Below are 17,048 nucleotides of genomic sequence, written 5' to 3' on the forward strand. Positions count from 1 at the left end.
CAGCCTGGTCTACAAGAGCTAGTTCCAGGACAGGAACCAAAAGCTACGGAGAAACCCTGTCTCAAAAAATCAAAAAAAAAAAAAAAAAAAAAAAGAATTTAAAATAAACACTACATTGTTTGGTACTAGTCTACACTACATCTAAAATGATGAGCTAATGCCATTCCATGAGGAAAAATCTTGAAAAATTTATACAAAACACAACTGAAAATAATTTAAAGAGCCAGAAGTGGTGGCTTAAAATCTCAGCGCTGGGGAGGCAGAAGCAGGAGGACCGCCACCAGTTCTACGCCAGTCTGGGTTAGATATTGAGTTCTTTACCAGCCTGAGATACAGCGAGACTCATAAAAACAACTAAAAACCCAGAAAGAACCTATCCTCCCCCACAAAACTCAGTAAGAATAATTTGAAGATGGCCAAAAATGGACACCACAAGAAAGTGACAATGGAAGGGAACTCCCCCCATACTCCGAACATCACCTCAAATGCTTCAAGACCTCAACCCTTCCTACTCCAGAATCCACTCACAGTCTGTCACTGTCCGTCTTTGCTTACACTCCTCTCCCTCACTGCAATCGGCCTTACCATTACAGTACTCCAGCTCAATCAGCAGGGTGGTGTTGTCCATGAAGTGGTTGTAGTAGGCAATGATGTTGTCATGCTGCAGCAGCGCCAGAATGACAATCTCATTCAAGGCATCACGACGCTCCTTTTCAGAAAGTCGAGTCAGATCGACTTCCTTCCACACCACCAGTGAGTCATCCTACAACACAGTAGCAGGAGCATTGTGTTTTCTTCTTGCCTGGCAGTGCACGGATCCATACCCAACCTGTGAGCCTAGAAAGAAAACCTCCTAGAGGGGCAAAGAATGACTCTTTACTTTTTCCTTTTAATAGACTTTAAAGGTTCTGCACACAATCATTATAATTTGCTGAAGAACTAGGGGAAGTAAAGCATTAACGTATAATTTTCCGGCCTAGAGAGATGGCTCAGTGTTTAAGTGGGTGTATTGCTTTTGCAGAGGACCAGAGTTTGATTGCTGGTGTCAACCTTGGGCAGCTCACAAGTGCCTATAACTTTAGATCTTGGGAGGACTGAGGTGGGATCCAATGTCCCTGACCTCTGAGGGGACCTGCACTCACTTGCATATACCCATGTATAGACAGTGAACTAAAAATAAAATTAAATCTTAAAAAAAAAAAAAGCTACTCTGAGGGCTGGCAAGATGGCTCAGTGGGTAAAGGTGCTACTGCCAAACCTAATGACCTGAAGTCAAGCCCCACAGCCTGCATGGTGGAGGAACTGACACCCACAAGTTGTCCTCTGACCCCTCCACACACATAATAATAAATGCACAAAATAAATAAGTGTAGAAAAAAATGAAACCATTACTTTTGTTGCATAATTTGCACAGTATCTGTTCAGGTAGAAGTCTCAGACGAGAGCAGAGCTAAGGACTCTACTGAGGGATGCTGCTGGTCCCTAGTCATAAAGGGCTGGTGGTAGTGCGAGAATGCGGGGGAGAGAGAACACACAGCAGCCTCTACAGCTGACAAAGTATTAAGCCTGCCTGATTCCATACATTTAAACTTCATAATTTTTATTTATTCTTCCAGGATCAGAATGTCCTAGTCTTATTATTTTTTTAATATTTATTTATTTATTATGTATACAATATTCTGTCTGTATGCCTGAAGGCCAGAAGAGGGCGCCAGACTTCTTTACAGATGGTTGTGAGCCACCATGTGGTTGCTGGGAATTGAACTCAGGACCTTTGGAAGAGCAGGCAATGCTCTTAACCACTGAGCCATCTCTCCAGCCCCGTCTTATTGTTTTAATCCTCATAATCTGCAGTTACTTCCATGCAAAATGCCCTAACTTGATTTTGGGATACTTCTAATTCTTTAGATATGTTTCCTATCCTACCAGCACCATCACCGACATTAGCATTCCTGTCTCTGCTTCTGCAAGGCCTTTAAAACTCTCTTCTGGAAAACTCTGGCCCTTTTATCATACATGTAAGTGAGCCATTCTTTTATTTCGGCACCTCTGCACTCAGAGTCCCCCCATTCTTTTTCCTGACATACATCCGCGCCTGAAACCCTGCTTACTAACCTTCTCACCAAATTCTATCTAGAGGGGAAGGGCTGCTTCTAATAAGCTTTGTAAATCCAGATCTAAGAAACAGTGGATGATACAGATAATGCCAACGTTTCTGAGAAGCGTGATAAAAAGGAACTCAAGGCTAGCATGCGAGTCCGACACGCTAACAAAGGAAAGAAACGTGAGACTGGAGCTATCTTCTAAGATTTATTCTAAACCTTGAGTGAGTAAGCCACTTAAATACACTGGCTTCAATGCTAGAAAACAGCGCGGACACTCATTCTGAGCACGAGTAAGAAGACCGATGACATTATTCTCCCACTGTTAGAACGGCATACGCTGGGGGCTGGAGGTGTGGCTCGGTGGTAGAATGCCTTCCTTAGCATTGGCAGAGCCTGTTTCATCCTCAGCCCAAAAAAATGCTGGCTGGGAGCAGACGCTAGAATTGCAGGTGGATGAATCACCTTCTACAAGCTCAGCAAGTTCTCATTAAATGTTTACCCTAAAGCTAGAGCTTTAAGGCTGGCGTGATTAAGCCCAATGCATGGTGAGTTTTGGGGAGCAGAACCATCACTACAGGGTTTTAAATCAGTGCATACTCTTAATTTGAGAGTCAGTGATCCCTGGGTCTCTCCAAAGGATGTGAACTTTGCAAGGAGGGAAAGATGGCTTGGCTTTCCCGGGTTCTCAAAGAAAGGGGTCCTTATCCCTCCTATAGTTAAGAGCTAGCTACACCAATAAAGTATTTCCCTTACACAAGCACTGAAGGATTAGCAAGGAGGAAAAAAAAGATACGATGATCTTCCTGGTGATCTAGAAAATCCTCCAACTGGATGATCACTTATGAACTTAAAAATAACGACACTACGAGCAGAGTTGATGTCAGTGGGGTATTCATAAGTATACACCAACTCCCCATCCCAACCTTGAACAGCTGGATGACTGTTCACAATGTGCAAAGCACCTTCGTTTAGACCTCAAAATAACCTTTAAAAAAGTAAAGGTAACTTTCTTTAGGGTAGTTATTGCTAAGTCCAGTTACAAACGGGAAAACGAAAGTTCAAAAGACTGCTCAGTGACTCGCTCGGTTCGCCCGGTGAAATAAAAGTGACAGAGGTGATCAAATCAACTTCCTAGTGCGGGTGAACCGAAAGCGCGGTGGAGCCCCCTGAGGTATAAACCCAGAGGATCCTGAACACAGAGGGCAAGCGGGACTGGCAAGCGGGGCCGGGAAGGAGGGCGCGGGGCGGCCCGGCAGTGGCCGGAGCCGAGGGCCGCTACCTCGGTGCGGCGGTACAGCGTGGCCTCCCCGAAGGCGCCGCGGCCCAGGACGCGGATGGGGATGTAGTGCAGCTCCTCCTGCTCCGCCGCGCCGCCGGCTCGCGGCCCCGGGCTGGCGCTGGGCCCTGGGCCCGAGTCCCCGCCACCTCCGGACTCGCTTCCAAAGTCCGAGTTGATGGAATCGCAGTGTCGCTCGTACTCGCCCAGCACCGACATGGCGGAGGCCCGCGGATCCACGGTGGGCAGCGCCGGCCGCGCACCGCCTCACTGGCCTCAGAAGCCCGCCAGCGGCTTAGGCGGCCCCGCGGCCCAGGGAGCTTCCATGGTGGCTCCTGCCCCCTGACCCGGAAGCGGTTCTCGGAGTTTCCGGCTCGCTGAGCTTTTCCTCCGCCTTCGCGTGCCCACTTGTTGCCCAGGAGTCCCGCGTACCTTGAGCGACGCCGGGCTTGGCGTCTGTGGGAGTCGTGGGAGCCGAAGGGCTACCCCACGGTGTCTCCGGGCCTACAGACCCCTTCCCTACACCCCCCACCGGCTCCCCGAGCTGCATCACACTTCCGCGGTGGCCCAGTCTCCTCTCAAGAGCTGTGACTGGAGTGGCAGTCACTTGAATTGTTTGAAGAGACACTATAGTAAGATACTGTAGCAAACTGAAATACTTCTGAGTTCGCATTCAGCAGGTCCAGCTCATTCCCCTATGACCACCATAGGTCCTCTCTTCACAACTCCTCAAATAATTTGTTTTGTTTTTCGAGGTAGGGATTCTCTGTGTAGCCAGAGCTGTCCTGGAACTCACTCTGTAGACCAGGCTGGGCTTGAACTCAGAGATCCACTTGCCTCTGCCTTTTAGTGCTGGGCTTAAAAGTGTGTGCTACCACCGCCTGGCGTAACTAAAATCTCTTAACTCTGCTTACTCTGTTCTGTCCTCACTTCTCATCTCCCACATTCAACATAACCAGATGCGGTTTTGCAGATCTTCGACAGTCTGATCTCATGAAAGATTCCTGAAGCACTAGGGCCAAACATCCCCCCGTATTGGAGAACAGAGACGGGATGTTCCCTACCCACAAGTCGTCAGGGAACTGCGATGCAGTCAATAGTTTCATTATTATGTTTCCTTAAGCAACTTCATAACTACTATGAACTTCAATTTTTTTTTAAGCCTATAAAGTTACAAGACTATTACCTACACCACAGAGTTGCCTGAGAAGACACTATGCTAAAAGGTTTTTTTTTTCCCCCTCAACCTCACAGTACCATGGAACAAGGTGTATGTGTTTGTCAGGGGCGGGGGGGGGGGTACCTTGTTTATCGCGGTACAGATAGTTAAGAGGAGCTTGAGTCAAACCCAGCAATCTGGCCCCAGAACTAGGAAAGGGACAGGATGCGACAAGCTGAGAGGTTATGGAGCTGGAGCCCACTGTGCTTGTTGAACAGAAGCAATAAGTATAGCTTACACCGTTTGGTTTTTCCTGTACGGTGGAAAATTATCGGAGACTTTAAAGACAAAGGACTATATGATCAGGGCTCTGTGTCCCAAGTGGTTTTTTCTTTTTTAAATTTATTTCTTGTTTTTGTTTTTCAAGATAGGTTTCTTTGTGTAGCCCTGGCTGTCCCGGAACTAGCTCTGTAGACCAGGCTGGGTTCGATCTCACAGAGATTTTCGTGCCTCTGCCTCCTGAGTGCTGGGATTAAAGGTGTGTGCCACCACCACCCAGCCCCCAATTGCTGTTTTTTTTTTTTGTTTGTTTGTTTTTTTTCGAGACAGGGTTTCTCTGTAGCTTTGGAGCCTGTCCCAGAACTAGCTCTTGTAGACCAGGCTGACCTTGAACTCCCAGAGACCCGCCTGCCTCTGCCTCCCGAGTGCTGGGGTTAAAGGCGTGCGCCACCACCGCCCGGCTGTTTGTTTGTTTAAATATCATTGCGTGTATATTCATGTTAGAGATGACGCTTCCATGGCACATACGTGGCGGTCAGAGGACAACTTTGTGGGATCTTTCCTTCGCATCTCCATGGTTTGGCATGGCAAGCTCCTTTACCAACATGGCCTTCTAAAGGCTCTCAATGCTCCAGTCCTCTGAGGAGACTCATTTATGCCTTCTTCCTGTAGCACGGTGACCAAACATTCTTTTGCTTAAGTGCTCAGCTCAGTATTACTTTGAGCCCCTTAGGGTAGGAGGAAGAACTCTGAAAGCAGTGTGGACAACAAAGGCTGGCGGAAAGGTGGTCAGGTAGGAGGCAATTTCTAGTCTAAGGTGCTAAGGCAGCAAGGATCACTGAGTGAAGATGTCCAGATTCGGGAAAGCCATCTGAGCGACATCTAGGACTTGGTGATCAGTTGGGATATGCTAAGGTAGATGTAGGCGTTCAGGAAGTGCAGTCTAGGGCTGTAAGTAGACAGAGATGATCCACACAGGAGGAAGATAGCTGTGAGAAGGTTGCATTCCCATTTCTCTTCATTGGAGTTCCATCTAATATACGGTAACTTTTCACACTACATCTGGCTAGCAGACCACAAGGGATTTCTGTTGTCCGAGTGTACATTACAGCATCAGTCTCTGTAATGATAGTCTGCTCGTATGATGCTCACACTGAACTAAATCTAACTCCTTTTCACATCCAGTCCAAACTAGTACAGCCCTCCCAAGCCATTAACGCTGTTGTTTTAAGGCTGCTTATCTCATATTCTGACGTTTACTGATTTATTGCTATCTTCTTTTGTTAGAATGCAAGCTCCAAGAGAGCTTGGGCCTTGCTTTTCTCACGGCTGTATATCATCAGAACCAGAAACGTAGAGGTTGAGTGAATAGCAGGGTGTTATCCTCTGGCTATGCTATCCTGTCTGACTGAGAACTCCTGTTTACTTGCGCTGCTTTCAGTGTTCTAGATTATACAAGTTGTGAATTTCAAGCTCTCTCATTTATCAAAGACCAAGTACCTTCATATGCCAGGTGCTGGATAATAGAATAAATATGGCTCCTACCCTCATGGAGTTCAGAGGCTTCCACATAACCTGAGAAAACAGGCTATAACAATTTTGTGTAAGTGCTTTTACAAGTCCAAGGTTCCAGAAAGTCATTTAGGAGACATAGGTCCAAGCCGAACTTGTTGGGTGTGTGAAGGTTTCTCAGAGGCATATCCAAAGGAAAGTGTTACTAGTGGTTAGAAGGCACTTTGAGAATAGTGCTTCTTATTTATCTGGGTACAGTAGATTTTAGCTAAACTATGTTTAACAGAACAGAAAGTTGGTATATATTTGGGCTAAAATAATAGGGGGGGATTAGATTACTTATAATCAGAAGTGTTAACTTTCATTCCAAAAAATTAAGTCTTTTTTTTTTAAATATTTATTTATTTATTTATTTATTTATTATGCATACAATATTCTGTCTGTGTGTATGTCTGCAGGCCAGAAGAGGGCACCAGACCTCATTACAGATGGTTGTGAGCCACCATGTGGTTGCCGGGAATTGAACTCAGGACCTTTGGAAGAGCAGGCAATGCTCTTAACCACTGAGCCATCTCTCCAGCCCCCAAAAAATTAAGTCTTGCTGAAGCAGGAATGTAGCTTTCTTTAACTTGACTGCCCAAAACTGTGAATGGCTTTATTTATAAAGCCTACATATCTTGAGTTTAATGAACAGATTGTCCTTTTGCATCTTGAGAGTGTATAGAAAGTTCATGCTGAGTTTATTTTATTGGATTGAACTGAAACTAATTTTAATTTTTTGAGACAATGCTTTCATGTTGTAGCCCAAGCTGGCCTGAAACTATGTATCACAGGCTAGCCTCAAATTCACTGTATGCTTCTTGCTTCGGCCTCTTAAGTGCTAGGACTACAGGTGTCAGTCCCAGCCTAAAACTAATTATCGGTGAATATTCATAAATGCTCATCAGTTAAAGACTTTCGGTCAAAACAGACCATTTGCATTTTTTTGTACGTAGATCTTCTCTTTGATCCCGACTTTGTTATAAGGCTCATACGTCTGTGTATCAGCTCGGTAAAACAAGACAGCTGAGATCTGCCAGACTGTCAATAAAATCAAACAACTGACTGATATCGTATATGATGGAGGGGCTGTTGGGATTCATTCTTTTCAGATGTTCTTCATACATCTTACAAACACCTTCCATGCACTCATTCTGGCCTCTTGGTAGGCTGTACCAGCAAAATGGTATGAGACATCTCGCCAAACGCTTTGTTGCAGGGGCCCGCTAACACGGCCACCGGCCACAAGAGCTCAGCGGACACAAGAGCTCATCTGCGACGCCCCAGAGTGTTGGGATTAAAGGCTTGCACCACCACCCCTGCCAGGCCTTTTGTTTTCTTTTTCAAAACAGGTTCCTCTGTGTTCCTGGCTGTCCTGGAACTCTCTTTGCAGACCAGGCTGGCCTCAAACCCACCTACCCACCACCACCCAGATATAAAAATTTAAATTATGTATATGGCTCATATATGGGACATCACCAGAGTAATTTATAAAGTATATATTAAATATAATAAATGAGTGATTTTCTTGAAACAAATTCATTTCTAAGTTTCTGAAAAGACTTTATTTCATGTGTTTGGGTGTTCTGCTCCATGTGCGTACATGCATGTGCAGTGTGTGTATCTGGGTCAGAAGAGGGCATTTCTGGAACTAGAATTACTATGTGGATGCTGGGAACCAAACCAGGGTCTCCTGCAAGAGCAGAAGTGCTCTTCAGCACGAAGCCATTGCTCATTTCTAAGTTTTGCTGGACTCAATATGCTCCCTAAAACCTCACTGAGAAACACTTTGGTGTGTATGCTGGGTATATGTACAGAGAGGCGAGAGGTCAACCATATGTGCCACTCCTCAGGACCATCCATCTGGTTTTTAGACATGGTCTCTCATCAGGACCTAAAGCTCAATGACTAGACTACGATGACAGACCAGGGAGCCACCAGGATCCACCTGTCTCCTCCGCTTCTCAGTACTGGGATCATAATCTCAGGCCACCTCTTATAAGCACTTGACCAGCCTCTTACATCAGTGCTAGGAATCAAACCCAGGCCATGCCCTTTGCTGACTGAGCTATCTCTGCAGCTTCCACAATCTTTGATGGTAAAATACACTTGGTCAGGCATAGTGGTTCATTCTTGCAATCGCAGTACCTGGAAGACTGAGGCACGGGGACTGCTATGAGTTTATGGCCAGCCTGGCCTATACAGAGATTCTGTTTCAAAAAAAGAAAAAAAAAATCCTCAAATATTGGGAAGCACCATTTAAAATGGACTTACAGTAGACTATGGATTTACTAATTAATTGTATGTATGTGTGGCCAGATCACTTCATGTTGGCTTTTAGGAAAAAGATTCAGGGGGAGATGGAGAGATGGCTCAGTAGTTAAGAGTACTTGCTGCTTTTCCAGGGGACTCAGGTTTGATTCCCATGGCAGCTCACACCTGTCTGTAACTCCAGTCCCAGGGGATCTGACGTCCTCTACTGGCTTTCAGCTTCCCCAGGTATGCACAGACACACATGCAGGCAAAACACCCATACGCATAAAGATAAATAAAAATTTAAAAAGGAATATTCATGAAAATGTTAAAAAGTGAAAGGGGAAGAAAAATTGCTTTGTTGTCTGAGGTGCAATTTACCCAGATAGGCCAAAAATGAACAAACAAAGCACTGCAGAGTCTAAACTGAGAGGGGTACTTCCGGAACAGAAACAAGGGGGGACTGGAGAAACAAATTCCCGTTTACAGGCCTGCCTGTCCCCTTTGACAACACACAAGGAATGCATGTATGTAAGGGCTTACTAGTTCACTATAAACTTCACCCACCTGAGTAAACTAAGAACTGTACTTCTTTAATCCATCACGTTTCATTTACTGTACTGTACAAAGCAGAAACAGAGAGGGATCATTGATAACCAGACAAGAAGGCACTAAAGAGGAACAGTAAAGTACACCTCAAGTGGTTTCTGCTAGCCTTTATTTGTGAAAGTTTACACACAAATCTCCAACAGGTGAGTCTGTATAAATCTCACATGCCTCTTTCCATTAACAAACAGAAGAATGGCTCTGATGGGGGTTCATGACAATGGGATATAACAAGGTTTGTTGAAACTATTATTCTCAGATTATTTTGAATATTGAAGATGGAGGGAAACAGATAACATACCTGTTTATAGAGCTGATATGCTTTTGTGCTAGCCTGTTGTCAAAGGCAAATGCTTTTCAGTTAACTTTGTAACTGAAAACATAATGTCCAAGTTGGTTGTTTTTGGCATGAATCAAAACAAAGAAAAGGACTTGAAAGAATTTCAGTTCTACAAGGCTTAAGGTTAGAGCCGTACTTGGAAATAAAAAATATGGACAAAACACTTACTCTACTCTCTCCTACTTTCTTTGACATTTTTAGAACAGAAAACCATAACTAACTGAGTAGCTTTCATTGCTCCTTAAAAGGGGGAAAGGCACAAGTCAGAAATAGGAGTCTCTTGTTAGGCTAATGGCATAGGCTACGGTTTTGCACTTAAGTCTACAGATGGATTCTGACCCAAAACTTTGTTTATTTTTTCTTACTTGAATTGTTCCTCTATCATTTGATATATGAATTTTACAGATTCCTGAACATCTGTTGTTATGGTGAGGACTCAACTTCTAAATTCTTAGGAGCAAGACTTGTCATTTACAACAGCAGATGGCAGTATTGTACCAGAGACCACTTCATGCCACAAAGAAGACTGGAGTTTACAGTAACTGGAACCTTAACAGAACAGCCTGGACTTTAACAACATAAATCATTCCCTTTCACCCTCATACTGCATCCGGGTCAACCTAACAGTGTTCTCTGCTAATTTCCATAGTCCACTTTTTTTTACTGCAAGTAACATGAACCTAAGTCCTGTAATTCTCAGCAGGGCAATTAAGACAAGCAGGGTAGAAAGATAACAGAAAGAACTCCTCCCTACTGTCCTGGGAGAAGTGGGAAAGGTCTCAGATGACAAATGAGTGTTTTTCCTGTTCACAAACATTTGGAGCTACTTTCCCTTAGCGCTGGGATCAGGCCCAGAGCCTTCTGTGTGTCAGGCAAGCACCTGACCACCGGGGCACACTCCCAGCCCCACATCTCTTTTGTACATTAGACTTGGCCTTGAGGTGCTTAATACTCCCAACAAGTGAACCTTGGTTTTGCTTTTACAAGTATTTTCAAGTATTTACTTTTCTGTGACTCTCCTAAAATGTCTATTTAAACCCTGTTTGTCCAATTCTCTAGAGATGAGGACAGAAATTAAGGACATATAAGGACAGGAATTAGGAGTCAGTGACTGGCCATGCATGAAGGGCTGGTAAAATGTAGTTATTTTTCCCTGGTAGAAGTTATGTGAAAAATTCAAGCAACCGCACGTCTGATAGAAGACCTACACAAAACTCACCAGCAACGTGAACAAGTGACCCAGGTAGAAAATGGACAAAAACCATGAACAGACATTCCACCGACAAGGACATACGGATGGCAAATGACTAGCACATGAAAGGAAAATGCAAATTAAAACCATAATGAAATATTACAGGTACCTATTCAAGGGGCTAAGTTAAAACACTAATGATAAGAAATACTAATAAAAATGAGGAAACGTAACATGCTATAGCCACTCTAGACCAGAGCAGGGAAGTTTCTTTTAAGAACTACTTCCCACACAGCAGAGCAAATGCCGGCTTAGGCATTCATCCCAGAGTGATGAAAACTTGCATTCACATAAGAGCCTTACTAGTTAAGGGCCAAATCCCCGAACCCACCCATAATGACCTTTAAGCACAATGCCTACCATCCATAACCTGGAGGAGGATCAGCAACGAAAAGGAATCAACTAGCAATACATGCGACAACCTGGAGGGGCATTTCACAGGGATTATACTGAGTGGGAAGTCAACCTCCAAAGGTTACACTCTTCATGATCCATTTACATAACACAGTAACAAAGGTACAGAAGTGGCGAGCAGACTAGGGAGCCAGAGCTGAGAAGGTAGGGCAGTACCTTGAAATGATCACTGGGATCTACACGTGACAGAACTAAAAACACACACATGGAGTTCAAGCAGTTGAACACGAACATTTTAATGTCTAAAATTGAGATTTTCTTTGAAGAGATTACCTAAAGTTCAAAGTTCATGTTTTTATGTGACCCATCCACGACCCTTTTAGGAGACAGAATTATGAAGGATCTCACCAGAAGCTATGTAAACATTTCACCTAAGGGCCAAAAGAAAGTCCACGGTGTTTTCACAAGGATACCGAAGAGGACAACTGGCATGAGACAAGCTGACCACGGGCATAGAAACACAGGGGGAGAACTAGAGCGGAAGATCAAGGCGATGAGCAAGTGGGAAATAAAAGCAAACAGCTCAAACGGATCACGTGAGGGAACCCAGGGCGAATGCTGGCTTTGGCATTATCTACGTAACCCCTATTTTTGTTTTGTTTTTTCCATAGGTGACTTTAATAATCTTGTTGAAAAACCAGTCCAAATCCTACCACATTAAAAAGAAGTCCTCATTGACTTGCTGGGTGTAGGTGGTGCCCCATATTCTCCCACACCAAAAGAAATCAGTTCTGGCAAGAAAGCTCCACTGTGCCTGGGTGATACTGTTAGTAGATGGCCTTGAGCTACGTAGGCCAGGCACGTCCCAGCGATGTTCTGCTGGCTGAGATACCAGGGGACTGAAGACTGAGCCTCATTACTCTATCAACTTCTTGGCCTTGAAGAAGCGACGCAGGTAGAAGACCTGCCAGGTGGCCAGTCCAATGAGGCAGAACATGGAAAAGATGCTGAAGTACAGGACTCGGGTGTTCGTGGACTCTAAAGAGAGAGAGAGAGAGTATCATAAATGGAATGAAGTAAGTTGCCTCAGTTGCCTAAACAATGAGGGGAGGGGGGAAGACAATTAATTAACCTCATTCTGTCCCTAAGTCTCAGAGTTCAAACGATTAAAAAAAGTCAAGTGTAGTAATACACCCGTGATCTCGGTACTTGGGAGGTTAAGACCAGGTCTTGAGCTCCAGGTCAGCCTGCACTACGTAATAAGACCCTGTTGAAAAGCACTGGCTGGGTGGTGGGGATGCACAAGGCTTTCTTAGCATGCACAAGGCTCTACGTTCTAGCTCCAGTGCCGTTTTGCTTCTAATCACATTTAAATGGTTAAAATTTGCAAATGGGGGCTGGAGAGATGGCTCAGTGGTTAAGAGCACTGGCTGCTCTTCCAGAGTTCCTGAGTTCAATTTCCAGCAACCACACGGTGGCTCACAGCCATCTCTAATGAGACCTGGTGCCCCATTATGGTGTGCAGGCATACATAAAAGGAATGTTGTATATATAATAAATAAATCTTTAAAAAAAAATTACAAATTGGTATCCTCTGCTACGAGCCAACTGAGAAAATGGACATTACATATCACAGAAGAAAATTTTATTCTTCTGAAAACCTAGCCAGCTGATTCATTTCTTAGTAGCAATAGCCCCAAAGAAGCAATTTTCTTCTCTAGGTTATATTCCACTTTTCCCAGACTTCTAGCAGAGAGTTACAGGACCTGTCTCCTTTACAGTTCTCCCATTGAGAAATGAACGCTATCCTCCCTCACCATTGGTGTCCCGCATCTCCTCTTCCCGCTTCTTCATGTAGGCAAAGTCATTCACGATTGATTCTGAAAGGTCCTCCAGGCGTCGGAGCTCCACCTCCAGTGGTTTGAGTTTCTCAACCTTCGCAATCTGGAAAAGATTGGAATTAGGACTGCACTCCCTGAAAGGCTGCTCAAGCAAATAACAAGTACAAAACAAAACAAGACATCAAAGTAGGAGGGTTTGTAGGACAAGGGTTGGCCAGTGTTGGAAGGAGGCCAAGAGAAGGGAGGGAATGTGATTAGAACACATTATACACATGTATGAACTGTCGGCCTTTTTTAGAAGTTTACCACATTCAAATTTTCTTCTGTCAATCATCCTAATGTACTTCAAAATTTGGCTTTCTACCTATCTCCACAAACTATTTTTTTCCACCTTAGATGTTTAATTTTGATTAAGATTTCTTTAAGATAGGTAAAGTAGTGGTACATGTAAACCTGCCATTCCGGAGGCAGAGGCAGGAAAGTGTCCAGGACAAGGTCAGCCTAGAGCACAAAGAAAGACTTTTTAAGTCGGGCGGTGGTGGTGCACACCTTTAATCCCAGCACTCGGATCTCTGTGAGTTCGAGGCCAGCCTGGTCTACAAGAGCTAGTTCCAGGAGAGGCTCCAAAGCTACAGAGAAACCTGTCTCAGAAAACAAAACAACAACAACAACAACAACAACAACAACAAAAAGACTTTTTGAAACAAGGCTAGGAGCCGGGTGGTGGTGGTGCACGCTTTTAATCCCAGCACTTGGGAGGCAGAGGCAGGTGGATCTCTGTGAGTTTGAGGCCAGCCCGGTCTACAAGAGCTAGTTCCAGGACAGGCTCCAAAGCTACAGAGAAACCCTGTCTCGGAAAAAATAAACAAACAAACAAACAAACAAACAAACAAATAAATAAATAAAAACAAGGCTAGGAAGCTATAAATGACTCAGTGAGGAAAATCACTTGCTATGAAAGCCAGAGTACCTGAGCCCACATTTTTAAAAGGCTGGGCATGCTGATGCATCCTTGAAACTCGACTTTTGCACTGCAGGTTGGAGACATGCAGACGGAGGCGCTCAATGGCTTGCCAGCCTAGCTGAAAGGGTGAGTAAGGCTCAGTGAGACCTTGTCTCAAAAAACAAAACAAGGGGTTAAGAGCATTGCCTGCTCTTCCAAAGGTCCTGAGTTCAATTCCCAGCAACCACATGGTGGCTCACGACCATCTGCAATAAGGTCTGGTGCCCTCTTTTGGCCTGCAGGCATACACACAGACAGAATATTGCATACATAATAAATAAATAAATCTTAAAAAAATAAAAAAAACAAAACAAAAACAAAAGTCCACAAAACAATAACAGGATCCTGCTTTGCATATATAAGCCATACACCACTGGGCTTGACTACAGTGCAGAGTGAACAGAGTCTACATTTGCTCAAAAAATCACCCCGAGTTTTTTCTTCTTCCTTCCTAAAATGATACAGCCAGTTATCAAAAGAAATCTCCAAGGACTTCCTGTAGGGTGAGGAGTGAAGGATGGAAAATTAATAAATAGAAACACATATCACACAAGCAAAAATGTAGGTGCTTTATGTTTGCTTCTTATCAGTTATTATTTCCTGTATTTTTTTTATTTTTCATTAATGGGCAGGGGGGAAGGCCAGGCATAGCAGCACACTCTAGTAATCTGTGCACTCTAGAAGTGGAGGCAGGAGACTTAGGTTGTCTTAGGCTGGCTACACAGTGAGTTTGAAGTCAGCCTTGGCTATGTGTGTGTGTGTGCATGTCTATATATTTGTAACAACCATCCCAAACAAACCAACTTTCCTAAAAAGAAGGTCTTACTACAGCCATTTTGCACAGCTGATTCCAAATTCCTGAACTCCTTCTACTGCAAGTCTCTCAATGGCTGAGGCAGAAAGCTCATGAGTTCAAGGCTAGCCTGGGCTATGTAAGAAGACTCAAAAATGAATAAATAAAGGAATAAAATTCTGAGCTTTCCAAGATCTTACACATGAAGGTGGCTCTCACGTTCTCCCAAACAAAAGAAATTTTTGATAACTCCTCCCTACATTCACCATTTACTTCTTGTGTATTCATTTATTTGATAGTCTCACAGGCTGACTGCAAACTCAAAGCAATCCTCCTGCCCCAGCTTCTGGAGTGCTGTCTACGAAATGCTACAAATATGGAAAGAACGGAAGGGTTTAGGGGTGATTTCCATGGTTTCTTTTCTAATCTATATATATTTTCTTCCTGACACAGGTAAGAGGCCTACACTGGCTTAACTTATCCTAGCTCAACCTCTAATGTGCGAGGATTATACGTGTGCAACAATCCACCAGTTTACTTAACTATTCTTTGCTGAATGAGTACAGAACAAGATAAACATTAATAATATAATCAAATTTTTTTTGAGGGGGTGAGACAGGGTTTCTCTGTATAACAGCCCTGACTGTCCTGGAACTAGCTCTTGTAGACCAGGCTGCCCTCAAACTCACAGAGATCCGCCTGTCTCTGCTTTCCGAGTGCTGGGATTAAAGGCGTGCGCCACCACTGCCTGGCATAATCATCTAAAAATTTAACAGGAACCATCTGTTAAAGCAAGGATAGAAAAGCTGAGCTTATGTGTAGCATACATTTAAAATGTGCTGCTAAGTTGACAATGAGACACCTAAGCCTCCACTGGATGGCTATCTCTTCACATTGGAAAATGCTGGCCGCTTTTTAGAATGTCTAGCAGCTGTGTAAGATTTAGCCAGTAGTTAAATGTTCTCTGCTAAAAAATTTAATTACTAAAAACAGAATAAAAATCCAGAGTCTCCCCTGAAGCTCTTCAGCTCCTGTGAGACCTCATATCCCCTTCCAGAGGCAGCTGCAGTTATAAGCTCAGTGCTCAGGTTTCCAGACCACGATAGAAGAGATGCGGTGTTTATACTTTCCTAGCTGAGGGCCCAGCATTGTCATTAACCTACAGTATTTATCTGCTGTTTTATTTCACACAAAGTTACAGAGCACAAAATTCCCCAAGGAAAGTCGGGTATAGTGGCAGACATCTTTAATCTCAGCACCAGGTGGATCTCAGCCTGGTTTAAATAGTGAGTTCCAGGACAGCCAGGGCTACAAGGTGAAACCTTGTCTCAAAACAACCACAACAAAACAACCCAAAACTAAACAAACAAAAATCCCCGGGAGAAAGGTACCAATGAGATGTATAATAAACCAAACTTAGTCCGTTTAACATCTTTCCTGCTCTATGCTTCCTCATCTGGAGCTTCCTGCATGTGACAGAAAGGCAACAGCAAGAAACTTCTTAGACATCAATTATTTAAGGGTCCCCAAATAGAAACTTGCAAAAAGGAACTGGAAGTGAAACTGTGGTTGTGCTTCTGCCAGCTAGAATTTATAAATAGATATGATAGATATTGATATGATGATAGACTCTGATATGACAGATGACAATAGCCAAAGGCCTAAAACTAAAAGGAAAAAAAAGCATCGTTATCAAGGATGGCCTATGAAAACTACATCTATTCCCCACCTTTGCAGTATTTCTTTCTCACCTGGATAAGCAATACATAAATGCTCTCGGCTAAAAATTTAATTACTAAAAACAGAATAAAAATCCAGAGTCCACCCTGAAGCTCTTCAGCTCCTGTGAGACCCCACATCCCCTTCCAGAGGCAGCTGCAGTTATAAGCTTAGTGCTCGGGTTTTCAGACCATGAAAGAAGAGATGCAGTGTTTACACTTTTATGTATATGCAAGTGTATCCCAACACACAAAATAAAATGTATTTGTTAACAGTACACACTATGCAGGGTTCTACGGCTCGCTGTTTCCACCTAAAAGGTCTTTTCAAAAGCATCAGAGCTTTGGATTCATTTCATTCTTCGGGTTTCTCTGTGTAACCAATCAGGCTGTGCTGGAACTCACTCTGTAGACCAGGCAGGCCTTGAATGCTGGGATTAAGATATATTCAGCTTTAATAAACAGAAGAAAGGGAATCAGGAGCGCAGGAACAGAGAGAGAGAGAGAGAGAGCGAGAG

The 17,048-nt window shown here is 43.8% G+C and overlaps 2 protein-coding genes across 2 annotated transcripts in view; both read right to left on the minus strand.

The window, feature by feature from the left end:
• The window catches only part of Nek9 (NIMA related kinase 9), a 39,947-nt gene extending 36,233 nt beyond the window's left edge, over window positions 1–3,714 (minus strand). The window contains exons 1-2 of the mRNA XM_005343367.3: window positions 3,385–3,714; window positions 586–763 (exon numbers count right to left, since the gene is read on the minus strand). Of these exons, the coding sequence (XP_005343424.1) occupies window positions 586–763; window positions 3,385–3,600 (394 nt within the window). The 5' untranslated portion in view covers window positions 3,601–3,714. The remainder of the gene's footprint in view (window positions 1–585; window positions 764–3,384) is intronic.
• A 5,610-nt stretch (window positions 3,715–9,324) lies between these two features.
• Tmed10 (transmembrane p24 trafficking protein 10) overlaps window positions 9,325–17,048 on the minus strand; it is a 38,232-nt gene continuing 30,508 nt past the window's right edge. The window contains exons 4-5 of the mRNA XM_005343368.3: window positions 12,993–13,119; window positions 9,325–12,213 (exon numbers count right to left, since the gene is read on the minus strand). Of these exons, the coding sequence (XP_005343425.1) occupies window positions 12,092–12,213; window positions 12,993–13,119 (249 nt within the window). The 3' untranslated portion in view covers window positions 9,325–12,091. The remainder of the gene's footprint in view (window positions 12,214–12,992; window positions 13,120–17,048) is intronic.

Source organism: Microtus ochrogaster, chromosome 1, assembly GCF_000317375.1.
Source record: "Microtus ochrogaster isolate Prairie Vole_2 chromosome 1, MicOch1.0, whole genome shotgun sequence".
In the NCBI taxonomy this organism is placed as follows: Eukaryota; Metazoa; Chordata; class Mammalia; order Rodentia; family Cricetidae; genus Microtus; species Microtus ochrogaster.